Source organism: Suncus etruscus, chromosome 1, assembly GCF_024139225.1.
Source record: "Suncus etruscus isolate mSunEtr1 chromosome 1, mSunEtr1.pri.cur, whole genome shotgun sequence".
In the NCBI taxonomy this organism is placed as follows: Eukaryota; Metazoa; Chordata; class Mammalia; order Eulipotyphla; family Soricidae; genus Suncus; species Suncus etruscus.
Window position 1 is genome coordinate 207,375,831 of NC_064848.1, and position 26,471 is coordinate 207,402,301.

Genomic DNA, 26,471 nt, shown 5'->3' on the forward strand with positions numbered 1-26,471 from the left:
CCTGCCAGCCCCTCCAGCTAGGCACGGGAGCATGTCACCCTAAACCGCTCGTAGTAACTCAACCCCAGGCAGGAGAGGGTGCCCCACCCACGTAAGTGGACCTGGGGGATCCAGCACCCATGAAAAAGTCATGAGCCTGGGCTGGGCAGAGGGAGGTTGGGGTGCCCCTCTCTAGTGCCGGCTGCATCCCCTCTCTAGGCTGGAACTGGTCTGCAGAGGCCCAGGCCCTCCTGCCTCTTACCCAGGCCACTCCTCTCTACCTCTGCTGCACACACACAGCATGGGAGTCCCTTCGGCCAGGCACCAGTTCCAGCTGTGTAGAGCTCAAGGGGGCCCCATGGGTCAGTGTCACCTGCTGGGATCAGGTCATGTTTCCTCACACCCTGGGAGGCAGAAGGGCGAGGTGGTCACTGGACCCATATCCTGACCCCACCTGGGGGGGGCCTGGGAGGGACTGTGGGAGGCCATGGTTGGGCTTAGAGGCCAGTGGAGCAGTGACAGGGCCATGGGACCTTGGGAGGAGCCTTCGGTGCAGTGCCCTGCAGGGGCCTTAGGTGGGGCCTGGGCAGGGCCTGCAGGGGTGCCCTGTTGCCTGAGGAGACACCCAGGAGTGCCAGGCCCACTCCAGGTTCTCTGGTCCCGAGAGACTCACGTGCTAAGGCCAACCTGACCTGATCACTTCCCTGGGCGCCTGTGTCACCAAGGACAAGCAGTGCTCAGGTGGGGCCCCCTCCCCGCTTGTGCCCCAAGCATGCACGCACACATGTACACAGATGTGTGCATGTGAACATACAAGCCATGTTCAGGAAGAGGCAGGCATGTGGGAACAGACACATGTGGGACACATAGACATGTATTCATGAGCACACATAAGTGTTGCAAGTCAGCCCCTGAAGAGGTTGCCTGATGGAGGGATGGAGGATGAGGCCTTTCTCTTCCAGCTTGGAGCACGCGTCTGCCACCCTGTCTAGCCCACGGTTCTGAGGTGAAACGGCGGGTAAACAGCTCGCAGACAGTCAGGCTTGTGGAAATATTACCTTTATTCGGTGGACAAGACTGAAGTCCAAAGTCTCAGCCTCAGTTCCAGCCAAAAAGCCCCTCGCCTTCCACAGACCCTTGTTTTTATCCCCCAGAATCAGGTACCACCCAATGGTGGGATCAGATACCAACCATTGGTGGAAGCAGAATCAGGTACCACACTAGGGTGGGAGCAGAATGCCAGGTCACACCCTAAGGTAGGGCACAATCACCGATCAGGATAGGGTCAGTAACATAATAATCCCATAAAATATTTACATACACAACAATAAGTAGCAGACTCACATATAGGCACAGGTGCACATATGGACACGGGCACACAATGGAACAGACTCACATGCATGCGTGGACACATGCACATGTGAGCACACATAACAATACTCATGCATACACAGGCACGCATGCAACACAGAGTTGCACTGCACAAGACACATGTACACACTGATACACATCAACATGTGCACACAGACACATGTATAGTTGAATATACATGTAAGAGATTCAAATGGCCACACATGTAAAGCCCTGTGTAACACAGGCTCACATAAACACATATGGGCACCCATGTAACAAGATTCATTTGTGCACACACTTTGACACATGTAGCAAATCACACACATGTATAAAGGGCATAGATACACAGACACTTGTGTGATGGGTTCACATATGCACACACGTAACAGTACATGCACTGTCACACGTGTATGCATCTAACAGACTCACAAACATACACATGTAGCAGGCTCCCATGCATGCACAGACACGTGGGCACACACATGTAACACAAACTCATGGCATGCACAGTCACTCAGGCTCACACATGGGCACCTGTCCAGTTCCAGCCCTGTGTCCGTGGTGACAGGCACCTGCCCAGAGATCTCCTCCCACATGGGCTCTTGGGACCACCTGTACCAGCAGTGCTGATGAGACCCTGTGCCCAAATGCCTACACTGTGCCTGCCACAGAAGCCCCCAGACCAGGAGAGTTTCCTGGTGTTGTCCCATGTCACCTCCCCACGCTGCAGGGCTGCTGCAGGGCTGCCAGTTCCCCTGTTGGCACCATCTTCCCAGCTCTGGGCAGGGACTGGCTGGTGGCTGCCTGATGGATGGGGCCCCCAGGATAGGAGATGGAGGTCCAGGGCTGGTTCCCAGGGAGGTTGAGGGTCACACGGTGATGGGAAACGACACCAGACTGGCCGCAGCCCAGCGTGCTTAGCTCGGGTTTCAGGCTTTGGCTCGAAGGTCCAGCAGCAAGTGCGGTGATGGACAGGTCTGAAGTACGGAGGCTGCCATCCCCCTGCGTGTTTCCCAGCCAGGTGGGCACAATTCCGGCCTAGTCCTCCCCAGGTCTGAGACCCCCCTGCTGGTTCCCGCTGGTCAGGACTGCATTTGAGGCCCCTCCTGCCCCCCTGGCCCCTCAGAAGCGTGACGGGGACAGCCCAGCCTGACCCACCCGCAGGTGTGCTTACCCCGGCCTGGGCCTCGGCCCCCTCCCACACTGGCCCCCGCCCCAACTGCCCAGGGGGACGCTGGGGCCCAGTACCAGCGCGGGGAGGGCCTGGCGGGCTCCTGGCAGTAGGAAGAAGGCAGAAACTGGATCCGGCCAGTGGGGAGGGACGGCCACCGGATAGCGACCGCCAGCGACTTTTCCACGGGCCCTTTGGCCACATCAGGGAAGCGCGGGGCAGAGGCCAAGAGGTGAGCGGCCCCAAGGGGCACCCCGGAGGATGTAGGGGGACGCAGAGAGGTTGGGCTGGGGGCGGCAGCCACAGCCTTTGAGGGAGACTGAATCCCAAACCGGGGCCGGGCCAGTTACACTGACCCGTCCAGGCCTTCGTCAGACGCAGATCGCGGGGCCTAGTGAGTGGGCGGTGAGTCCATGACCCCGGCGGGACCGGGGGGCCACGGGGGCCACAAGTGAAGCGCGGAGGATGCCGGGCAACGGGCTGCACCAGGTGCTGCGAGTCCAGTTCGGGCTTCTCAATGCCGCCGACCACTACCTTACGGCTGAGAGCTTCGGCTTCAAGGTGAACGCGGCGGCGCCCAGCCTCAAGAGGAAGCAGACGTGGGCGCTGGAGCCGGGCCCCGGGCAAGGCCCCGCCGTGCTGCTGCGCAGCTGCTACCTGGGCCGCTATCTGTCGGCTGCCGAGGACGGGCGTGTGGCCTGCGAGGACGAGCGGCCGGGCCCCGACTGCCGCTTCCTGGTGCGGCCGCAGCCCGACGGGCGCTGGGCACTGCAGTCGGAGCCGCACGGCCGCTTCTTCGGCGGCACCGAGGACCAGCTGTCCTGCTTCGCCACCGCAGTGTCACCGGCCGAGCTGTGGACGGTGCACCTGGCCGTGCACCCGCAGGTCCACCTGCGCAGTGTGGCCCGGCAGCGCTATGCGCACCTGTGCGAGCAGGAGGATGCGCTGGCGACCGACAGCATCACGCCTTGGGGCGTGGACGCACTGGTGACCCTCAGCTTCCACAGCCGCCAGTACCGTCTCCAGGCCTGCGACAGCCGCTTTCTGCGCAGCGATGGCTGCCTGGTGCGGGAGCCCGAGGCGCGTGCCCACTACACGCTGCAGCTCCAGGCCGGCAGGCTGGCCTTCAGGGCGAGCGACGGCCGCTTCCTGGCCCCAGTGGGGCCCACCGGCACGCTCCAGGCTGGCCGCAACACCCGGCCCGGCAAGGACGAGCTGTTCGACCTGGAGGAGAGCCACCCCCAGGTCGTGCTGCTGGCCGCCAACCACCGCTACGTGTCTGTGAGGCAAGGTGGGCCCCCCTCCCGCCCAGCCCTTCCCTGTGCTGTCCGGGCCCCTCCTGGACTCAGGAACGACGGCACCGTGGGAGGGGACATGAGACGGAGACGAGTGCTAGAGGCAGGGATGGTAGGGGGATGAGACAGAAGTGAGGGTGGTGGAAGCTACAGGAATGAGGGCCAGGATGGGGGAGGTGACGGGGACGAAGGTGCAGGTGAGGTGTGGAGGTGAGTTGGTACAAGCGATGGGGATGGGGGCCGGAGAGATAGCACGGAGGTAAAGCATTTGCCTTGCATGCAGAAGGATGGTGGTTCGAACCCCCGGCATCTCATATGGTCCCCCGAGTCTGCCGGGGGCTATTTCTGAGCATAGAGCCAGGAGGAACCTCTGAATGCTGCCGGGTGTGACCCAAAAACCAAAAAAAAATAAAACAAAAAAAGAAGTGATGGGGTTGGAAGTGAAGGTGGATAAAGTGGAGAGGGCAGAGGAGGGAATGGAGTGTGCAATGAGGGAGATAGAGTAGAGGAAGTGACAGATGGAGTTGATGGAGATGGAGAGGTAGAGGGGATGAGACAGAAATGGAAAGAGGGTGGGCCCGGAGAGATAGCACAGCAGCGTTTGCCTTGCAAGCAGCCGATCCAGGACCAAAGGTGGTTGGTTCGAATCCCGGTGTCCCATAGGGTCCCCCGTGCCTGCCAGGAGCTATTTCTGAGCAGACAGCCAGGAGTAACCCCTGAGCAACGCCGGGTGTGGCCCAAAAACCAAAAAAAAAAAAAAAAAAAATGGAAAGAGGGTATAGTAGGGGATGACAGAGACAGGAGAGAGTGGAGATGCCGGAGACGGAAGTGATGGAGATGCAGGTGATGCGATGAAGGGGCGGTCAAGGCAGTGCTCATGGGCTCTGGCACTGCTGGTGCACACAAGCACCTCACTCGTTGCACTGTTTCTCTTAGCCCCTTACGGTTCTCAGGCCACACCTGGGGCGTGCTCAGGGACTGAACCAGGCCCTGCCATGTGCACACTCGTCCTTGATCTTTCTGGTGTTTGGACCAAAGGCTTTTTGTGTGTGTGTGTGTGTGTGTGTGTGTGTGTGTGTGTGTGTGTGTGTGTGTGTGTGTGTGTGTGTGTGGAGTCAGTGTTACTCCAGGCTCGGTGCTAAGGATCCTTCCTGGTAGTCAGTGCTGGGGGGATGAGAGTCACCCTCGTGGTGCTGGAGACAGGACCGGAGTCACCCATGTGCAGGGCCAGTGTTTCACCCCGTATTGTCTCTGGCCCTGGATCCTGAAACTTCCACTCATGACCCTGTTTTTCTGGGAAAGTTTTAGTCATGCAGGCACAGAGACTCAGCACCATGAAACATATCACAACTGCAGAGAAACTTAGAGAAAATGCACAATTCCTATGGGGGGAGGAGGACAGTGCAATAACACAGTGGGGTGTGTGGCCTTGTACATGGCCAACCTGGGTTCAATTTCCTGCATCTCATAGGATCCACTAAACACTGCCAGGAGTGATTCCTGAGTAAGCCCAAAGAACAGCTGTGTGTGGCCCCCAAACAAGCAAAACCCAAAGAATTCTACCTGGGTCAACCCCATGTACTCAACATCCCTGAGAGGAACCCCAGGACCGGCTGTGCCCTACATCCACACCTTGAGATAAGCCTCAAGGCACAGACCTGCCTCCTCCCAGATACTGACTCGGGCCACTGGGCAGGACTGGCCCCAGCTGGCAGGTTCCCTGTGTCTTCCTTCTCAGGGGTGAACGTCTCGGCCAACCAAGATGAGGAGCTGGACCACGAGACGTTCCTGATGCAGATGGACCAGGATGCGCCCAGATGCACCTTCTATGCCAGCACCGGGGGCTTCTGGGCCCTGGTCACCCATGGTGGCATCCAGGCCACGGCCACCCAGGTGTGAGTGTGCGTGTACGATGTGTGAGTCACTTGAGTGCATGTGAGTATGTGAGTGTGCTGCCTTCGCCCTCCCCTCACTAGCACCCACGTGGCCATCTTGGCCTCTGTGGACAGCTGGAGACTGGGTCTGGGGTCAGTGTTGAGGGGTTCCTGGGGGACAGGGCTGAGGGGCCCTGTCTCCCTGCAGCTCGGCCAACACCATGTTCGAGCTAGAGTGGAGAGGCCGCCGCGTGGCGCTCAAGGCCAGCAACGGGCGCTACGTGAGCATGAAGAAGAATGGGCAGCTGGCGGCCTGCAGCGACTTTTTGGGTGAGGCCTGGCCTGCTGATGGGAGGGCACCCAGCGGCCCTGGGCAGGGCAGGGCAGAGCAGGGCAGGGCAGGGCAGCAGAGCAGGAGCCCTGAGGCTGAGCCGAGCCGCGGGGGTCCCCCAGGCCAGGACGAGCATTTCACGCTGAAGCTCATCAACCGACCGCTGCTGGTCCTGCGTGGCCCCGACGGTTTCGTGCGGCAGCGACGAGGTTCAGCGCACCTGGACACCAACCGCTCGGCCTTCGATGCTTTCAGGCTCAGCTTTAGCGATGGCGCCTACCACATTCGAGGTGGGGGTTGCGGGGCTGGGGATTGGGGGGCCGGGAGGAGCCACCCACCCGTGTTGACCCTGCACTGACTTTCCTGGCCAGGCCCCGATGGCGGCTTCTGGCGGACGGGCAGCCACGGGCGTGTGCGCGGCGATGGGGCTGGCCCTGAGGACTTTGTGCTGGAGTTCCGGGCCCGCCGCCGCCTGGCCATCCGCACCCCCAGTGGCAAGTACCTGCGTGGGGGTGCCTCGGGGCTGCTGCGGGCGGATGGAGACACACCCACCGGCCTTGCGCTCTGGGAGTTCTAAACCTTCTTAAATGCAGCCACTTGGGAGGCTGAGCCTGGAACCCAATAAATACAGCGGACACTGGGCTGAGCATGCGCCCCCATAAATGAGGCTGACCCTGGGAGTTAGAATGGACACCAGCGGGCCGGAGAGATAGCATGGAGGTAGGGCATTTGCTTTGCATGCAGAAGGACGGTGGTTCAAATCCCGGCATCCCAAATGGTCTTCCCAAGCTTGCCAGGAGTGATTTCTGAGCGTTGAGCCAGGAGCGCTCAACCCCTGGGTGTGACCTCCCCCCCACCAAAAAAAAAGAATGGACACCAAGGGCTGGAGTGACAGCACACAGTGGGGAGAGTATTTGCCTTGCACTGGTTGATTCGGGCTTGATCCTTGGCATCCTATATGGTCCCCCACGCCTGCCGGATGTAATTCTGAGCTGAGCCAGGAGTAACTTCCGAGCGCATCTGGGTGTGCACCCCCAAAAAGAAATAACAAAACTACCACAAATTATGCAGTCATTTATATGAGTCAGGACTGGGGTGTCTAGGCTGGATTGCAGAATAGGGGCGTCCAGACCAGGACTGGAAGAGTGAGGAAGGTGGAGGCAGAATCCAGGACACTCCTAGGTGTGTTGGTGCTCAGGGCCACCTGCCTGGTTGGCTCACAGCAGTGGTGGGCCAGATGCACGAAGGTTTTGGAAAGTATGGAGGAGGTGCCGAGCCACATGGGGGGACTCCTCCTCTCCCAGCCTTAGCTGCTCCCTCAGTGCCCGAATCTCTCGCAGCAGTGCCTGCAAGGGGTAGAGAGAGGGCTTCATTGGGGTCATGGGCCGAGACACCCCCCAGAGCAGCAATGGGGACAGGGTCTTACCTCACGGCCAACCTGGAGGACCTGGAGGTGATGCAGGCAGAAGTCTGGGGCGTGGCTCGAGGCTGGCTCCAGGGTCAGGGCCTAGGGACATGGGCAGAAGCGGGTTAGCCTGTCCTGCCTGCCTGCCTGATGGCCCTGAGGTACTCGAGCATTGAGGGCCTGAAGCCCAAGGACAGAGGTGCCCGCTGTACCCCATCCCGTCACAGGCTGTGAGCACCATTCTCAGACTCGTGGGAGCCTTGGTCCCCAAATAGCGCCATATGACACATCAGCAGGGCCAGAGGAACAAAAGGGGTGGCCGCGGGGTCCTTGCCAGCACCACCCAATGCAAGGCCTCAACACTCGGGACTTTGTCTCCCAGACTCTGCACCTCCCCAGGTCCTGAGGAATCACATGCCGGGGCCTGTGAGGGCTGCGTGGGGCCATGGGGTGTTGGGACGTAAGGCTGGCCTCAGCAGGAAAGACATAGCACCAGCATTTCCACAGCATTGACTGGAGCAGGGGACAGAGCCCAATGTACAGGGCCCGGGCCATGGGGTGGGTATACCTACCCAGTGGTACCAGCATGGGGGCCCAGCCTGATTTGGCAGTGCAGGCCCAGCCCCAGGTCTCAACCCTGCCCAGTCAACCTCCCGCCAGCGCCCCAGCTCACTTGCACACGCCGGGTAATGGCACGGTGGGCCGCACTCAGGACGCCCAGCACAGGGCTCTCCACCTGGATCTCCACAGCTTGCAAGGGCCCATCTGGGGTCGCATCGGAGACACACACCTGTGGGCCGGGGTCTCACAGGCTCAGGACTCAGCACAGGGCTGGGAGGAGGGGCAGGTTTCTAGAGTCCCAACCCCCCACTGTCGAGGGGGCCCAAAGAGAGGTGGGGGACGCCTCACATGCCAGGCTCAGGTCATATCCCCAGCACCTCACACAGTCCCCTGAGCAGAGAGGGGTGGTCTGGGATACATGCCCCAGAAGACAAGCAAAAAGGGAAGGAAACAAAGGGACTGGAAGGGCATGAAATCAGGGGGTAGAGTGAGCATTGTTGGGGGGGGCCAGGTTAGGGGAGAGAAAATTTAGGAGTGCAGTGAGCCCACCCTGATGTTTCAACGCTGACCTAGCTGGGGGTCTCTGAGATGGTGGGTATTGAGACCTCCAAAATTCAAGGAAGACAAAAGGCAGAAAGATGAAGCTGGCTAGGGTGCCCAGACCCTGTCCCAGGTGCGCCTGGGAGACCCCCTGTCTGATGTGCCTTTGGTATCTTCTGATCCCATAGGCAGTCTTTCCAGAGTTCCCCGACTTGCCTCACGCACAGAGAGGTGCACATCGGTCCCGTCTGGGGCCACTCCATGGAGACGGGGCAGGGCTGGGGCCTTCTCGGCGTCTAAGTTCCCAGACAGGAGCCACCGTAGAGTGGCGGGGCCCAGGGGCAGGTCTGCAGGGGACGCGGGCCTGAGTGAGGGGAGGCCTGGACCCCTCTCTGCCCCCCGCCACTCTGCAACGCACCCGAGTGATGACTGGCCAGGGTAGCCTGGAGCAGCTGCACAGACACGGTGACAGCGACCGCTGTGGGAGTGGGGGGCAGGAGCGGGACCCTCTGCTCACTGCCCGACCTGCACTGAGCCTCCAGGAAGATGTCTATGGGGTCGCGGGGGACCCCACACGGGGTGGGGCCAGGTGAGTGGGGGAAGCGCAGGGCATGGAGTAGGTCCAGCTCGATCCAGGCCAGGGGCAGGCTTGCTCCCTCGTGCTGGGGCAGGGCCCTGGAGTCCAGGACATCCCCTACGCTGTCCCACAGACTGTAGAAGAGCTGGCAGGACACCAGCACGGGCAGCTGCGGGGCGCCGGCCTCAGCACAATTCAGCGGCAGCCTCACGAAGCGCTGAGCGCCTGGTCCGAGCGGGCCCAAGGGCACCGTGAATGTGGTGGCGGTGTCAGGGGTGTCTGTGTCGGCACGTGTGACCGGCAGCAGGCGCACGCACAGTGCCCAGCCCTGGCCCAGGTTAAAGCCGGGCTGCACGCCCAGCTCGCAACAGGCCAGCAGCGCATCCCCCGATGACAGGCGTGTCCAGGCAGCGTAAATGCAGCAGGACACGGGCTCTGGGCCCTTCTGACCACGCAGCAATGCATGGGTTACAGCCAGGGCCTCGTTCAGGCTCTGCAGAGCCTGGTTCTGCTGCTCGGCCTGGTTCTGCAGGGACGCCACTCTGTGGAGGACGAGAGCACCGTGGGGCAGATGCTCAACATGTATGAACCCCAAGAGACCCCAACATGCTAAACCCCAACACACAGATCCTATCCCCACAGACCCTCCCTCCTGCACTGACACCCTCTCTAGCCCTCTCAGCAGGGACATGGGGGACACCTGTATGCCTTGCCTGTGCTCCCCACCTGGGACCCCCAGTGCTCCTGGCCAGTGCTAGTCAGGGGTTCCAGGCCACAGACCCTCTTCAGGTGCAGGCAGGGTCCTTGGAGAAGAGCAGATAGCTTACGCCTCATCTGCTGTCTCTAGCCCCTGCCTCTGGGTTGCTCCTAACCATGCTGGGCCCGACTGTACCTCCGTCTGGCCCCCTTGCCAGCCCCAGCCGGCACTTACTTCTCTGAGGTAGTGGTGATCTGGGCCAACAGGTCCGGGATGTGCTGGGTGCCTCCCTTGGGGAGTGACTGATTGATCAGGCCCAGGTCACAGGCCAGTAGGCGGCCTCGGGCAGACAGAGCCAAGAGTTCGGGGCTCTCTGAGGACAGAGCACAGGAAAGGGGTGAGGTGGGCAGGGGAGCAGGGCAAGGCGGGGAGGCCTGGGGGTGAGTCAGAGGCAGCTGTACCTCCAGGGGCGCTGGTGGACACATCAAGGGCGGCCAGTCTGCAGAGGCCCGTGCTGATGGGGCAGATGTCACCCTGCTCGGATAGGCTCACCACACAGAAGCCTGAGGGGGTACTGAGGAACAGGCGGTGGCCCCTGTCACAGGCAGCGCACAGCACGGGACCCGGGACCTGGTGCTCCCGCAGCTCCAGCACTGGGCTTCCGGCCTCATCCCTGCCGGCCCTGACTGTCAGCAGCCGGCCACGACAACCCAGGGCCACCAGGCAGTTGGAGGGCGTGTCAACCAGGCCCTCGGCCGGGGGATCCGTGCTCAAGGCCCCGACAAACACCACTGGCTCTTGCAGGTGGTGGATGGTTCTGACAAGGGCATGTGGGTCACTGGGGGTGCCGTGGGAGGTGGCCAGGGCGTCCAGGAGGACAGCACACAGCTGACCGCTAGGGAGGCCGCACAGGAGCAGGGGGGACCGGAGGATGCAGGCATCGGTTCCGAACAGCAGCCCAGGCAGGGTCGGGTCCAGCCCCGTGGGTGCCACGTGGCACAGCACGGGGAGGTGCTGGGGCGCCGGGGGCTGCGTTGGGCTCCCGGCTGGGGGCACTTTCACAGGCAGGTCCACCTCTCCGATGGGGGCTGGAGGCACTTCCTCCCCAGGCGCTGGGCACAGTGTGCGCCGCACCTTCCAGCGGGTGGGGCCCAGTGCCAGGGTGACCAACAGTTCTCCACACACCGCAAAGGCGCAGAGTGCGGGGTCCGGGAGGATGCACGCGTCTGGCCCCACTGGGGTCCTTCGCAGGGGCGGCTCGCAGTCGACTCCATGCCCGCAGGCCACGTCCTTCCCAGGACTCCTGCAGCAGGTCCAGGACACGGGGTGGGTGGGTCGGGGGAGCGTCAGGCTCGTTCCTAACCCGGGGCCCCAACCCGGCCAGGCGCCAGAGACCTAGGACCCTGCGTCTCCCGGTGTGGGCACCGTGCTCTCTCATGGGCCGCTGCTCTGATGCCCGGACCGGCCACGCTGCAGGCAGCGGGCCTCTCGGGGCTGCCCCGTCCCGCCCCAGGTCGCACCTGCTCGCGGGCTCCAGCGACACGCGGTAGAGGCCGCTGCGGGCGCCGAGGACCAGGAGCGCCGCGGGGCCGGGCAGCAGCTGCAGATGCCGGACGGGCGCGGGGAACTCGAACGCGGCCTGGCGGGATGGCGGGCGGCGCGTGTGGTCGAGACCGCCGCAAAGGCCCCCGAGCCCGCCCAGGCCCCCGACCCCGACCCCGACCCCGCACTGCCTGCCCGGCCCGCGGCTCACACTCAGAAGCTGCCCCTCCCGGTCATACACGTGGACAAACCGGCCGCCGGTGGAGGCGAAGACCCGCGCCCCGGCGCCCAGCACGCGCGCCCGGCCCGGCGCCAGCCCCCCGAGCGGGCAGCCCAGCTCGGCCAGAGGGCAAACGCGGGGCCCGGCCGGGGAGCGGCGGGGCGCGGGCGCCGCCATGGAACGGGCGGGAAAGCGGGGCGGGGCGGGGCGGCCTCGGGCCCAGGACGCGGACGGGGCGTAGCCGGCAGCTCATTGGCTGCGCGGGTGCCTGGCCCGAGGAGGGCTCGTGGGGGTCCCGGGTCTTCGAACCGAGCAGAGCGGGCTCGGGGCGAGCTCCCCACCCACCCGGCCCCTCTCCACGGCAGCTGAACGTGGAGTCCCGCTGACAGCGGCGGCGGCGGCGGCCGGGCAGGTTCAGGCTCCTCCGGGGAACTGGCGCTGGCTGGGCGCCGCAGCACAGTCCAGACACTGGCCTGATCAGGTCGTCACGAGCGCCCAGCGGCAACTCCGCAGGCCTGGTCTCAGCAGCACCACTCCTGGGATAGGACCTCTGCCCACAGTGCTCCCTCAGTCGCACTGGCCTAGCCTGGCCCTCGCTGCCCAAGGCCTGCAGTCTCTTCCCTGAGCCCAATCGGGACTCAGGGTGAGGGGCTGTGGAGTCTTGGGGGAGATCCCTACTGCGGAGCAGATGCAGGCAGGGTTCCCAATGACAAAGACAAGCTCCTCAGACGCGGCGGTCCCTGCAGGACACCCTGACACAGTGGGAGGCTGAGCTGGAGATGAGGGCGCCAGCTGGAGCTCGGATCTGTCCCCAGCAGAGGGCAGCCAGTGAGAAGCTGGACAAGCCTGGGCACATTGGCTCCGTGGGGGTCCCCACGTCGTCCCATGGTCGCCACCTGCAGGTCGTCCCAGCACATAGCAGGAAATGGGCCACAGTGGCTGCACTATTAGGTCCGGTGGAATGGCTGTGCTAGAAACCAGGGGACACCGGGTGTGTGTGTGTGTAAGAAACCAGGGGACACCGGGTGTGTGTGTGTAAGAAACCAGGGGACACCGGGTGTGTGTGTGTGTGTGTGTGTGTAAGGTGTGTGTGTAAGACACCAGGGGATACCTGGGCACATCGCTAACCTCCTACTTCTCTGGCCTGTGAGAGAAAGTGGACTACTGAATAAAGAGTGACTCAAACCCAGGAGCGAGAAATAGCGACTTTCTTGAGCTAAAAGACAAGAGCAAATGGATAGGTGTGGGGCCCGAATTGGGGCGCAGAGCACGGTGGGCAGATAGGCAGCAGGATGACTGCACATGTGACCACCTGCCTCGGGCTGGGTGTGGTGTGACTCGTTGGCCTCATGGCAGTCTCTGTCCGGGCTGGTCAGATGGAGACGACCCCCCCCCCCACCCTGCTGGCAAACAGGAAGATACCCCCGTCTTCAGGCATGGGCAGGAGATGGCGGTGCAGGGAGCTCTCCTTAAGGCAAAGAGGCTTTTGGGGCTCCCCATGCCCAGGAAGGGCTGTGGGGACCCCAGAGTAGGTGTGAGTTCTGACCAGTCTTGTCCCCTTGTCCTGGTGTCCCACCCAACCAGCCCATGAGGAAGGAACCAGATTCCTGGACACCCTGTGGCAGGGCAGCTGCTGGCCGGGAGGTGGCCTGGCCACACTACGGGTCTCAGGCACTGAGGTCTCTTCTGAGGACTGACTGAACGCCACCACCCTGGACACTCACAGGGACTTACTAAAGGGCAAGGAAGTGGAGTCTCACTCCCTTTTTATGTAGTTTTTATCTTAAAAAAATAAATAGCGTCCTCGGGGCAAGGACCTCGGGAACTGTTGTTGCAACCAACCCTCAGCTGCAGCCCCCCAGGAGCAGCAGACGGCAGACGCGCGGGCTGTGCCCAGGGGAGGAAGCCTGGCAGGGTAGGAGGGCCCTGGGGAAGCAGGTGCTAGGCCCTGGGCAGGCTGCACATCTCGCAGTGGCCGGTGCCCGGCTGGTTCATGAAGGTGCAGTGCTGACAGGCCCACATGGCGGCCGAGGCATCGTGTGCGGAACCCCCCGCAGCTCCGTACTCCTGCAGGCCAGGCAGCTGCACACCCACGGTACCTGGGGAGAGGGCCGGGCTGCCTGAGTGAGGTGCCCTCCCACCCTCTGCTGGCCGCCTCCCGAGTGAGGTGTGTCCACTCCAGCAGCACAGCTGTTGTGGACAAGAGCAGGGCCACCTGCCAGACCTGTGTGCCCCAACCCACCCTGCGTCCCATGTGCCCACTCACTGCACAGTTGCTCCACCGTGGCCCACTGCTCTGACTTCCTCCAGGTCTGCGCCAGCTCCTCATTGCGGGTGCGTACGGCCTCCAGCAGCAAACTGATGCTATCCTGGACAAGACCGGATAGGGACGGAGACAGGAATATCACCTCCTGCTCCCAACTGGCTTTTCTCCTTCTGCTGCCCTTCACCAGGCCTGCCTGGTGCTGTGGTGGCGTGCCCCGGGGCCCAGCCCTACCTGCAGGGGCATGACCTCATTGGTGACCAGGAAGAGCAGCAGGTGGAAATCGGAGACGGCGTCCAGGAAGCCGGCCGCGCTGTTCTGGGACAGGTAGGTGGCCAGGCTGTGGAAGTCCTGGGGCAGGGATGAAGGGGCCAGTTACCAGGACCTTCCCCACAGTGCCCCTTCCCCACGCTTACCCCCAGGGGCTGCTGCTCGACCTGAGACTGTGCATGTGAACCATTAAGACCTGTGTACAGATGGCGTGTGTGTGTGTGTGTGTGTGTGTGTGTGTAGTGTGTGTAGATAGCATGTGGTCAATGTGTGTATGAACACCACTTTACACAGCCCAGGCTCACAGACACACCAGCTGCAAGCCCACAGGGAACCTCCCACAGCCAATACAGCAGCCCTACATGCTGATAGCCAAGGCCATCTGGCAGGGCCCCACGACCACATCTCAGAAATGCCCACCGACCATGGAACAAGAGAGACAGCACAGTTGGAAGGATGCAGTAGCCCACCAGCAGCATCACAGCCCCAGGGCAGAGGCCGGGCTCACCTGAGTCTCTCCAAGCACATCCCGGTTCTCAATGGGAAACGGGTTTTGAGAGATAGAAAAGGTGGACACGGGATCCTTGGGGAAGGTGGTTGTGATCTGAGGGAGAGAGACAGGTGAAGCTGGGATCCAGCCACTGCAGGACAGAGGGCACGGCCCTACCCAGGTACCCTGTAGCACCCCCACCCCTTGTCCAGACCAGTCATCCTGGGAGCTCAGCCTGCCAGCAACCACTTGAGCAGATGTAGCCGTCCCACTCCACATCTGCAAGGGCTGCTGTGGGTCTGAAGGAGGCACTGAGACTGATACCCAGTGGGCACTAGACAGCCTCCGTCCTCCTCCCCCCCACAAAGACTGGCCGTCTACCTTGGAGCTGCGCCCTTATAGCTACTTTTTTTTTTTTTTGGTTTTTGGGTCACACCCGGCAACACTCAAGGGTTCCTCCTGGCTCTACGCTCAGAAATCAGGCCTGGCAGGCTCGGGGGACCATATAGGATGCTGGGTTGAATCATCAAACTTCTGCGTATAAAGCATATGCCCTACCTCCATGCTATCTCTCCCGCTCCTATAGCTACTTATCTTAAGCACACCCATGCTTTCCCTAATCCCCTTACTCTGCCTTCCCTAAACATCAAATTACACACTGTTTAAATCCCCTCCAGTCCTACCTGCTTGGCCAACAAATCCGCACTCTGCTTTCCACTAATATATAAATACCCCCTTTCCACCTAAAATAAAGGGAGTTACTCTCCCAGTGGCTGGTGGTGCTTCTTTGTGAGTGCTCTACTCGCCCTGGGTTCATCCTCACCTTTGACGTCTACATCTTGGGATCTGACCTCACCCGTGTCATTTACACTCCCCAGCCTCAGTCCCTGTCAGGGTGGCTCCCCTGTGCCCCAACAGCCCCTGCGGTCTTGGCAGGGCGGGGAGCTGCCCAGGCCACTAAGACTCACGTCAATGATGAGGTACTCCACGGGCAGCGGCCGGGCCAGCTGGGTGATCTCGTTGCCGAACTTGTCGATGTCCTGACAGGAAAGGGGGGAGGGGGGCAGGCTGGGCTCGTGGGTCGAGTCTGCAGCCTCTGCACCCACCTGTTTGCACCTGACCACTACAGAGCTGCATACACCCGAGCAGCCTCCTGCCTGCCTGCCTGCAGGGGAGCACTCTACTGTGCCTCAAGCCCGGGCTGTGGGCTTGAGTCCTCACAGGTTTTCACCTGCGCAGGATTCAAGGATCTCCCAGTAACATATTCACAGAATCACAATCTCTCACTCACAGAATCTCTCTCTCCTTCCTTTCTCTGCTTCTATCAGTCAGAGATATTTTCCTTTGCCACACTCACAGAACATAAAGTTTGATTGCAGGCAGAAGTGGCCAGCATATGTTCCTTAATTATAAAGTGACAATCAAAGCTGATTATGTCAAACACACACAACTCAAACAGGCTCAACAAATAAATTCTTTGTTTGTTTGTTTTTTGGGTCACACCCAGCAGTGCTCAGGGATTACTCCTGGCTCTACGCTCAGAAATCGCTCCTGACAGGCTTATGGGATGCGGGATTCAAACCACCGACCTTCTGCATGGAGGGCAAATGCTTTACCTCCATGCTATCTCTCCGACCCAACAAATAAACCCTAAAGAACTGAAGATTGGGGCCGGGCGGTGGCGCTAGAGGTAAGGTGCCTGCCTTGCCTGCGCTAGTCTTGGACGGACCGCGGTTTGATCCCCGGTGTCCCATATGGTTCCCCAAGCCAGGAGCAACTTCTGAGCTCATAGCCAGGAGTAACCCCTGAGCATTACTGGGTGTGGCCCCCCCAAAAAAACAAAAAACAAAACAAAAAAAGAACTGAAGGTTTTCATAAAAAACTGGACAATGGCCATATTTCCTCTCTTGTTGTCTCTATCAACATACAGAGCCCTCAGCAAGCCTCAGAAGACCCCTGCTTCCCACCCGGGAGTCCTCAAGCCCAGGGCCTGCTGCCTTCCCTAGAGGACCCAGCTTGTGGTAAGCAGACCCATCTATAGCTCCAGGCCCACCCAAGCTCCAAGATCTGCCCAAGCTCTACTCTTATCCCAGAATAAATTCTGAGTTGACATCTTGGATATGGTGTTAACACAAGAAAGCCCTTGGGGCCAAGGAGTAGGGTAGCTGCCTTGCAATGGTGGACTTGGATCTGATCCCCAACACCACACCCAAACCCATAGGAATGACCTCTGGGCTAAGCCAAGGTCAGCCCTGACCACTATTCCCCACAACAGGCTGGAGGGGCCAGTCTAAGATGCCTAAGAGGAGGGGCTGGAGAGGTGGCCCTAGAAGTAAGGTGTTTGCCTTGCAAGCGCTAGCCAAGGAAGGACCAGCGGTTCAATCCCATATGGTCCGGTCCCCCCCCAAGCCACGGGCAATTTCTGAGCGCTTAGCCAGGAGTAACCCCTGAGATCAAACGGGTGTGGCCCCCCCCAAAAAAAAATGCCTAAGAGGAGTGACAGGCATGTAGAAGCTGCGGCTGGCTGAGGCCCACTGCAGGGGCTGGGAAGCCAGACATTGCCAGGGGCGACTTGGATGATCCCTGCCCCCAGCCCAGGGACAATGACCCAGGAGCCTTGATAAGGTCCAAAGTCCTGACAGCAGTGGCCCCGCCCCACAGTGGGCTGTCCCTTACCTTGTATTGTAGACAACCTCAGATGGTACCGTTTGCTGCTTGCCTCCTTCCCCCTTTCCTGTTCCCCCATGTGTCCCCCACAACACTCACGCCCTCACCTTGTAGAAGACGTCAGGTACATATTGCTCACTACTCGACTCCTTGGCGTAGCCCAACTCGGGCGCGTCCTTGCAGGGCAGCAGGCAGCCATCACGCACCAGGGCCATGCACTGGTTAGATACCTGGTAGCCCTCGAAGTGCACCTGGTTGTCAGGGCCACCTGCAGGGACATAGGAATCAGTGGCCAGCCTGCAGCTGGTACAGGGCCTCATGGGCTTTCGGACCGGCAGGAAGAGGCCAGGGCCCACAGACCAGCTTGGATCACCTGTCTCCAGACCAGGCCTGGCCTCACCACTTTAGATGTCCCAAAGCCCTAAGATACAGGGCTGGGATCAGGCTGCCACAGGGGAAGCCCAAGTCCCCCACCAACCCCCTGCACTGTGCTCAGTCTTGAACATGGCAGGAATGATGATAGGGACAAGCCATTTACACAGCAGGATATCAGAAAGGATAGAACATCTACACAGCAGGATGCCAGTAAGAAACAAGACTGTCCATCTGGCCTCAAACAGTTTCACAAGATGCGTCTCATGACAAGCACTGCCAGCAGCAGGACTATGGCTGTTGTGTATGTAAATATTTTGGGGGATTACTATGTTGCTCACCCTAATCTGTGCCCTACCCTAGGGTGTGACCTGGCATTCTGCCCCCACCCTAGGGTAGGACCTGATTAGGGTGAGCAACATAGTAATCCCCCAAAACATTTACATACACAACATATGGCAAAGACCATGTGGCCAGGAACTTCTGTGCTCTCTGCCTAAGGGCTGCTGTAGTCTTGGTAACGCCCACAGCAGTGCCCATAGCTTGCAGAGCCCACACAATGCTACCAGCTGACAGCTGTTTCCTGGGTGCATGGAGGTACAGCAGGAGGCCCAGAAGAGTAGACAGCAGGAAGAGGACAGTGTCAGAGGGAAGAGGCGTGTCTGAAGGAGGCAGCCCAAGGACTGATGGGCTACATGCCTGTGGCCACAGCTGTGACAAACTTGGAGCCAAAGTGCCCATCTGGGGAGAGACGACAGATGTTGGGGTGCTTGTTCTGGAAGTGCCCTGCAGTGATACACTCCTCAGAGCTCAGGAAGTAGGTGTCCTGCAGAGGGGGACAAGGAAATGGGGCTGGGACACATGTCTCAGGGCTGAGTTCGGGTTTTGCTCACAGCAGCAGAGGCCCAAACCCAGCTCATATGTCCCTTGGAGCACTGTCCTAGGAGCAGCCCTGAGCAGGACCTGGGAACACCCCCAAGCAAACACAGCCCGGAAAAGCCCTGAATGAGAAAACCTTTTCCTTCCTTCATGAAGGCCAATATGAGGAGCCCTAAGACCCTGGGCCAGGCAGTGACTGTCCCGCATAGGCCAAGACCACAGCCCTGCTCAGGGCCCACAGGGTCGCTGAGGCCCTTGGGCTGGCCTGGCCTTACCTTGTTCCGGCTGTAGCGGACGGTGCCTTTCCGGGTGTCCTCAGACACCAGATCTGTGAAGATCCAGCCGACCTGTGGGGGTTAACGGCCCGTGAGGCTCAGAGATCGACATGGCCATGAGGGGTGCCAGAGTGGCTCACCCTGGGTCCCCCGCATGGGATGCTGGAGACAGGGAGGGAGGGACCAGTCAGGGTGATGGAACAGGGCTGTTACAACATGCTGAGTGGAAGAACAGATACCCTGAGTTGGACAATGTATGCAGCCAGAACATGGGAGCCTGACCCCAGCAGGCTCAGACACAGGCCAACCCCAACTGACACAAACCAAGGCCCCTCAAGCCTGGACACTGACTGTCCCTGCAAAATACAGGCCGGAACCTCAGTACCTTTCTCAGGCCAAGTTTAGCAGCGATTTCATCCACCACTTCAGCCCTGGGGTCCTCTAGCAGCTCCAAACTGTTCTGAGTCCCGATCTGTGGACACAAGGCAGAAGAGGGAAAGAGGGTTGGTTAGAGGGTTGACCTACACGGGGAAAGAATGGGGATCTTCGGGGGCTCAGGGCAGGGTCAAGGCTCCTCCTGTGGGGAAACAGATGTGGGGCAGGTCTTTAGCACTCAGTCACAAGCACCCCAGCCCACCAGACTCAGCTCATGGGCGATACCACACAAGGAGCCACTGTGTGCACTGTGGCAGACAAATATGGGTCCCTCGTCACTCACGTTTCCTGGTCCCACCCATTGGCCTGGACCCCTCCTCCGCGCCAGGTATGTGGCACGGAAAGCAGTACCTGTGGGGGCTCGTAGATGGCAGCCACCTCTGCGCGGATGCCCAGTGGGATGTCCTTGTGCTCTGTGTAGCGGCCATACAGGTATCCGAAATGCTGGCTGCCTGTCTTCCTCCAGAAGTCCAGGAAGCGGTCAGCCACTGTGTGGTTCTCGAACATGATGTTGTCTACATGACGGTACTTCTGCAGTGGCAAAGCGTGAGGGCAGGGTCGCCTGAGCCCAGGAAGGCCCAGCATGCCCAACCTGCCCACCCACTCCCACACTCTGGGCCTACACTAAGGGGTGCTCAGGGATCACTCTTGGGGGCTGTGGAGAACCCTCTGGGATACTGGGGTTAGAACCCAGGTCAGCCATGTGCCAAGAAAGTGGCCTCCTTACTGTCCTGTCATTCTGCTCCAATAAAAATGTTTTTAAAACAAAGGGACAAGAGACTGTGCAGGGTTAGGCCTGGCCATGTGGGATCAACACAGGTTCAACCCCCAGCACAGCACCTGGTCGCTGGGGCAACAAAGGCCAGGACGAGCCTTGACCAAAAGCAAACAAACAAGACAGCAGCTCGGTGTCCCAGCAGACAGCAGTACTTCTGCGGCACAGCGGGTTCTGAAGCAGAGCAGGGAGTGCCACTCCCCCACCCCAGCCCCTGCGCAACCTCCACTCCAGCCCACCTACCTGCCGGTTGAGGGTGATGGCGCTGGGCTGGCACTTAGTGCAGATGCCGTTGGGCCAAGGCAGGTGCCCCTCACACCCCGACTTGATCTTGCAGCTGATGTTCTCCAGGGCCACAAACTTGCCCCTGCGGGTCACAGCCGGGTGGGTGTAGGCACCCCCAGGCAGACACAGGGGGCAAGATCCCTCTGCCAGCGGGTGCCAAGGGTCTCCCAGAAGGGTCCTTCAGGATGTGTCTCCCTCTCCTGGTGCTATTGGTCTCACATGCAAGGATATGTTCCACGGTCCCCCCTCCCCCAGCCAGTCTCCGACATCAGGGTCTCACTCAAGCAGCCACCTGACGGGCATAGCGAGGACGCAGCCCTTGGGTTGGGGGAATGGGGTATAGCAAGCTAAGGTTCTCAGAGCTTGCTGACAGAGCCCCAGGGACTCCACAGGGCAGCCAACATCAACCCCATCCTCCCCAGGGGGAGCCTCTTAGGTGCAGCACAACTGTTTCTTCCACTGCCCAGTTCAGGGCCCCAGAACCCCGGAACCCTAAGACTCCCAGATCATGCCCCCATGAGGGCACAGGGCCCCTACTTGTCGGCACCCCCAGTGAGCTTGCGGATGTAGGCGTGGAACGACATGTGCTTCACGGGTGGCTCCAGGTGGTTCAGGTAGTCCTCGTCGAATGGCTGCAGACACAACCCGTCAGCAAGGGCCCCCCCAAACCCACACACACCAACTCACAGAACTTCAAGGACACTTGGCAAAAGGCAGAGCCACAAGAAAGTCTTGGGAGGGACTGAGGGGCTTGATGAGGGAACCCCAGTCAGGCCCTGTGAGGACTGGAAGACCCTATGCGGGAACACCCACACTAAGGAGCTGACGCCCACCCCCCACAGGGGTTGTCTGCCGTGGTTGAGAGCAGAGCTGGAGGTGAAGGAGCAGGTGGCACCCGTACTCACCTCAAGGGGGACGCAGTGGACACACTTTCCCAGGGGGCCATGCCGGCACCTGAGAGAGCAATGAGGTGATCTCAGTGGGCAGAGCACTGGTGCAAGAGCAGAGGGTGGCCAGGAGCTGACTCTCCAGCCCCACCCACCCTCAGGTCCTGGACAAAACGTGCTGGGCTGGACCTGCCAAGACCCTCCAAGTCTGGGCCCGGAGAGATAGCACAGCGGCGTTTGCCTTGCAAGCTGCCGATCCAGGACCAAAGGTGGTTGGTTCGAATCCCGGTGTCCCATATGGTCCTCCGTGCCTGCCAGGAGCTATTTCTGAGCAGACAGCCAGGAGTAACCCCTGAGCACTGCCGGGTGTGGCCCAAAAAACAAAAACAAAACAAAAAAACAAGACCCTCCAAGTCTCAGGAGGCAGGTTCCGAGCTGGGTGGGCCATGGCCCAAGTTTAGGCCATGCAGTGGTGGTTCTGCCCAGCACGGCCAGAAGTGACTGACACGGAGTTGGGAGCAGCCCTGCTGTAGCCCGGGTGAGGCCTCCAGAGCACAGAGATGGCACAGCTGGTCAGGGGGGAACAAAGACCCCAGAAAAACAGCGGGATCGGGGCAGATGTCAACAGCAGCACTGAGGAGCCCAGGAAGCTGAGAAGACATGTAGGAAATGTGCGTGTCCACATGTATGTAAGCTTCCATGTGTATGTGTCCACACGTCCAAAGCTGGGCCGTGAGCTAAACGCCCCCACAGTGGCAGACCCTAGCGCCATCATACTGTGCCCTGGGAGACAAAGAGGAGCAGATTCTAGGAGACCCCAGGAGTGGCAACTCCAGCACTATACCCAACCGAATGGCTGCACCACCGACAAAGCATGTGGAAAAGACCAGGTGCTACAAATGCTCCTAGCCGCCCAGAGTGGCACAGGCAAAGCTGCCCAGGGCTGGCCCACAGCTGTGTCTCCGCAGTAACCCACACTCACAACTGGGGGTCTCGGCTCCGGTAGATCTTGCCATCCTGCCGACTGAGGTACTGGTCGATCTCGTCTTCCACCACACTGGGCGCACCAGCCGCCTTCAGCCCCAGCGGGGACGACGTTTCCATCTCGGTTGAGGGGCCAGCCAGGCTCTCCGGGAAGAGGAACAGCAGATCCCCATGCCTGGGGGGACACAGTCGGCCTAAGTGACCTGCCACACAGCACAGGGCCCAGCCAGAGTTTCCTCCCACCCATAGGGCCCTGGAGGACTGAACTCAGTGGGTTGGATTAGGGTCCTATGGAAAGAGCCAACAGGTCCAGAGAGACAGTGAGGGTAAAGGGCTGCTCATTGACCAGCCCCACATGCCGCCAACTCCCACCACTGTCCCCACGCAGACACGGTCAAGGTGCCACGTCACTTCTCCGCGTGACCCTGGTCCTCAGCCCCCTAAGGAAACGGCGAAGGGCCCCTCTAGGGAGAGATGCCCTTGTCCTCATGCTCCTTCCGAAGTGGGGACAGGGACAAAGGGGCTGCCAATGATCCTGACCCTCAGTCCTCCAGTCTGAGGGGAGCACCGGCCATTCTCGGCCCAGGTCTGAGGCTGCAGCCCAGGACAGCTCAGAGAGAGGCCAGGCCACAGCATGGCAAGGATAAGCCCCTCAGGATAGATCTGCACACAATGCGCATAGGAGCCCAGAACTGATGCTCAGCACAAGACACAGCTGGGCCAGGACTCAGGAGGGGGCAGAGCTGATGGCACAGGCCCTGTCACCCCAACAGAGGCGACAGCTGGGGGTCCAGTGGAGCCTGAAGCCACAGTGTCCCGGAAAGAGCTGGCCAAAGAAAGATATATCCACGGGGGGGGGGGCGGGGGTGTGTGGGCAGGGGGCAGGACACCCTAAGACAGCCCCCAACTAAGCCACATTCAGCCCACAAGGGAGCCAAGGCCCACAGCTCTAAATAGGGTTAGGTGCGGGATCCCATGAAGCTCCCAGCCTCCATTCCCCACTCACTTGATCTTCAGCAGGTTGAGGGACTTGCTAGACGAGGCTGGGATCTCCCCGGTCCTATTCCGATTGATGTAGACCGAGAAGCCGTTATTCTGGAAGCCGAACTCCTTCGCGACCTGAGCATCGAGTAAGGGAGGAGTGAGAAGTCTGCTAGCCCAGTAGGCCTGGCCCCGACTCTCCCCCAGGGTCCAAAAAGACTGAGCGCAGGGCACAAGTGAGGAGCCTGCCTTCCCAGACCTCCCTCCAGTGTCTGCTGACGTGGGTGTAACCTTAGCATCCCAGGCCCCGAGCAGAGCCACCTCCAAGGACAATGGTGGTTTTTTTTTTTTTTTGGGGGGGGGGGACACCCAGCTGTGCTCAGAGATTACTCCTGGCTATCTGCTCAGAAATAGCTCCTGGCAGGCATGGGGGACCATACAGGACAGGACACCGGGATTTGAACCAACCACCTTGGGCCCTTCATCGGCTGCTTGCAAGGCAAACACCGCTGTGCTATCTCTCTGGGCCCGGACAATGGTGTTTGACCCCCCACCAAAGCAAAAGCCAGGGAGAAGTGAGTTCCTGGGTCCAATGGCAGGGCAGTGCCCATGAGGTCCATCTGTGGGAACAGGGAACCCGCTCCTGCCTGGGCCAAGGCCAGCAGGGAACCAAAGTCCACCAAGAGGAAAAGGAAACAAATCAAATGAAAATGCGAGGCTGACTTGACAGTGCTCAGGGACCATATAGGGGTCAGCCCCCAACGCCAGCATTAACCTCAAGCTGATGGGGATAACCTAAATCCCCCTTGGCCTCTACCCTGTAGGCCTGTGGCAGACACTGGGTGCTGTCAAAGCCAGCATGACAAAGCGTGGGCAGCACTGCTGAATATTCCAGAAAGAGCTGTGATGGCAGAACCAAAGAGCAACCACTGAGTTAGGTGCATCCAGGGCCACTGTTGGCAGGGGCCTGGAAACAGAGGGTCGTCAGGTCTGGCTGGAATTGACCCCAAGTTCCCACCAGGTGGAAAGGCCCAGACCATGGCCAACAAGGCATCAGAGGCCACAGCACTGCCCCCGCTGGCCAGGAATGGGTGCAGGCAGGAGCCCCCTGTGCAGCCTCCCACAGTCCTCAGCAGCTGGGCTGGTTCTTTGGCTTGCTGTGGGGGCAGGTGTCACGGACCACTTCAGGGGCCACCAAATGCAGGCTGAGCCTGTGCCTCCTGCTCGTCTTCCAAGCAGGGCTGGCCAGGGCTCTGGCCGTCCCCATGACCCCCTCCTTCCATGCTGGCTCCTGTCTGATCCGCCCGCCTCAGTACCTTCTTCAGGAAAGCCGCCGCTGTCTCTCTCTTGGTGGCCGTGATCCGCTTCACGCCGTCTGGGGACTGCACACGGATGATCTATTGGAAACGAGGCATAGTGGTTACTGTGCGGGCAAGTGAGGCTGACAGCCAGGGCAACAAAGACGCAGTGCGCCTACTCCAGTCAACAAACCTCAAAGCCGAACCCCTCCTTCCCCTGGGAATGCCTGACCCGACCTTCCTGGAACAAGAGGCCCAGGAGTGAGTGAGGCCATCAGAGACACAGGAGACGCTCTGGACGAATGCAGCAAAGAATAGAAAGTACACACACATAAACACAAAGAAAATAAAGTACACACAGACACACACACACACACTTTCTCCCAGTCCCACATTAACCAAAAGACCAGCACGCCTCCACACACACACCCAGCCCTAGCTGGGCACAAAAGGAAGCATGCAGGAGCCCCAAAGGCCTGTTCCCTGAGCAACCCGTCCCCAAGAACTGTGCAGAGAGGAGACCTGGTGGCCAGCAAAACCAGGCTGGTGCATGTAGGTCAAGTACCCTGCCCTTCTAGTGCTTTCTCTCTGGGCCCAGCCCCTGAGGGCTTCCTGGCTTTGTTCCACCTCCACCTGGATGCTGCAAGTGGCATCCCAAGGAACTTCCTGTGTTGTTCACCTCTGACCAAGCCAGTGAGAAACGAGAACAACAATGACAGTCAGGACTGGCGGGGCAGTGGATGGCCTAAGCAGAGGCGTGCCAGGAGACTCACCGGCTCCAACCCACTCCAGTGCAGAAGCAGCGCTTGTACCACGCCCAGACGCCCTGACTCGGGGATGTGTCAGAAGGTGCTGAGCCTGAGGTGTTTCCTCCCTGCACCCACCACAACCGGCACACAAATGCGGGCCCAAGAGATCACAGGGTGGGCCTGGCACGCAGCTGACCCAGTTCAACCCCATGGCACACCATATGGTCCCCTGAACCCCAAGATAATCCCCGAGTGCAGAGCTCCCCCTACGTTCGCTTTACAACAGACTGTCACATCTCGGTCATCCGGGAGAAGTGCAAATGCTAAAAAAGTGGCTCTTGCTACAGTTTTCTGGCCCCCAGCCTAGCAGCTCGCAACCTAGACATCCCGCTGGCTGCCCGGGCGGCTCTGCAAACCAGTCGGGCGGCCACGCTCGGCTCTGCGGGGTCAAGGCCACAACCGGCTTCCAGAGGCCGGTGCCACCGGCAGGCCGGGCTGCAGCAGACGCCGCCAACTGTGCCCGAGGCCCGTCCTAGGTGCGGGCCGGGGTGGCCCCGCTCGGCTCGGGTCCCGGCAGCCCTCCCGGGGCCGGTCGTCCGGCCGGATCGCGGGGCGCCGAGAGCGCCCGCACCAGCACCCGCACCCCGAGGCGGAGAGCCCTGGCCGATCGCCCGCGGCTGCGTCCGGGCCTGGTGCCGGCGGCGGCGGCGGCGGTGGCGGAGCCGGGCCGGCGCGGGCCAAATGTGCTGCCTCATCCCGCGGCGCTCACCATGCTCTCGGCCATCGCGGCCGCGCCCGCCTCCGGGCCCGGGCCCCGCGCCGCCGCCGCCGCCGCCGCCGGCTTCGCAGCCCCGGCCTCAGCCCCGGCCTCGCGCCGCCGCCGCCACCGCCGCTCCAGTTTCACTCCGGCCCCGGCCCCGGCCCGGCCCGCCGCCACGTCCGGTGCGTCGCCCAACGCGCTCCCCCGGCCGCGCCGCCTCCCGGCGCAAGGTTCCGGCCCGACGCGCTGCGCAGGCGCGGCGGCCGAGCGCGCGGCCGAGGCGAGCGGAAGCAGCGCCGGCGTCTGCGCGCGCCCCCGGGCGTCTGCGTGCGCGGCCGCGGGGCCGGCGTGCGCGTCCTCGAATGAAAGGCGCCCGCTGCGGGCTGAGCTGACGGGCTGGCTCCGAGTTTGCGCGTGCGCGTGTGCGTGCTCGGTCGCGTTCCTCCGCGAGGCGGTCTGTGCTCGAGGGTCAGTCGTGACAGGCTCCAGGGTTGCCAGCTTCCTCCCCGCTGTGCTCTGGCTCCAGCCCCACGTTTCGCGTGTCCGTTTGTGGGCC

The 26,471-nt window shown here is 61.0% G+C and overlaps 3 protein-coding genes across 5 annotated transcripts; 1 reads left to right on the plus strand and 2 right to left on the minus strand.

Moving 5' to 3' along the window:
* The first annotated feature begins 2,387 nt into the window (after positions 1–2,387).
* On the plus strand, positions 2,388–6,649 carry FSCN2 (fascin actin-bundling protein 2, retinal). Of its 3 annotated transcripts, none has more exons than XM_049776316.1 (5): positions 2,388–3,794; positions 5,537–5,693; positions 5,881–6,002; positions 6,126–6,293; positions 6,375–6,649. In XM_049776316.1, exons 1-5 carry the CDS (start codon positions 2,969–2,971, stop codon positions 6,578–6,580), a joined length of 1,479 nt encoding a protein of 492 aa, XP_049632273.1. In that variant the 5' UTR covers positions 2,388–2,968; the 3' UTR covers positions 6,581–6,649. The 3 variants fall into 3 exon arrangements, with proteins under 3 accessions (XP_049632273.1, XP_049632254.1, XP_049632262.1); XM_049776297.1 differs by having other exon boundaries at positions 2,388–2,735; positions 2,868–3,794; positions 5,881–6,293; XM_049776305.1 differs by having other exon boundaries at positions 2,388–2,735; positions 2,879–3,794; positions 5,881–6,293.
* A 509-nt stretch (positions 6,650–7,158) lies between these two features.
* On the minus strand, positions 7,159–12,666 carry FAAP100 (FA core complex associated protein 100). Its single transcript, XM_049768731.1, is given in 11 exon segments — positions 7,159–7,349; positions 7,430–7,510; positions 8,082–8,212; positions 8,318–8,378; positions 8,627–8,830; positions 8,833–9,628; positions 10,018–10,156; positions 10,245–11,086; positions 11,160–11,757; positions 11,891–12,166; positions 12,657–12,666. Coding segments are annotated over 11 exon segments (3,267 nt in total). The 3' UTR covers positions 7,159–7,220.
* Positions 12,667–12,737: 71 nt separating this feature from the next.
* Positions 12,738–25,989, minus strand: NPLOC4 (NPL4 homolog, ubiquitin recognition factor). The gene is given in 17 exon segments (XM_049777173.1): positions 12,738–13,644; positions 13,812–13,914; positions 14,043–14,159; positions 14,587–14,682; positions 15,537–15,608; positions 17,343–17,503; positions 18,292–18,433; positions 18,762–18,833; positions 19,147–19,233; positions 19,548–19,727; positions 20,215–20,338; positions 20,794–20,888; positions 21,162–21,210; positions 22,126–22,302; positions 23,134–23,246; positions 24,425–24,505; positions 25,925–25,989. Coding segments are annotated over 17 exon segments (1,842 nt in total). The 5' UTR covers positions 25,940–25,989; the 3' UTR covers positions 12,738–13,486.
* Positions 25,990–26,471: the final 482 nt, after the last annotated feature.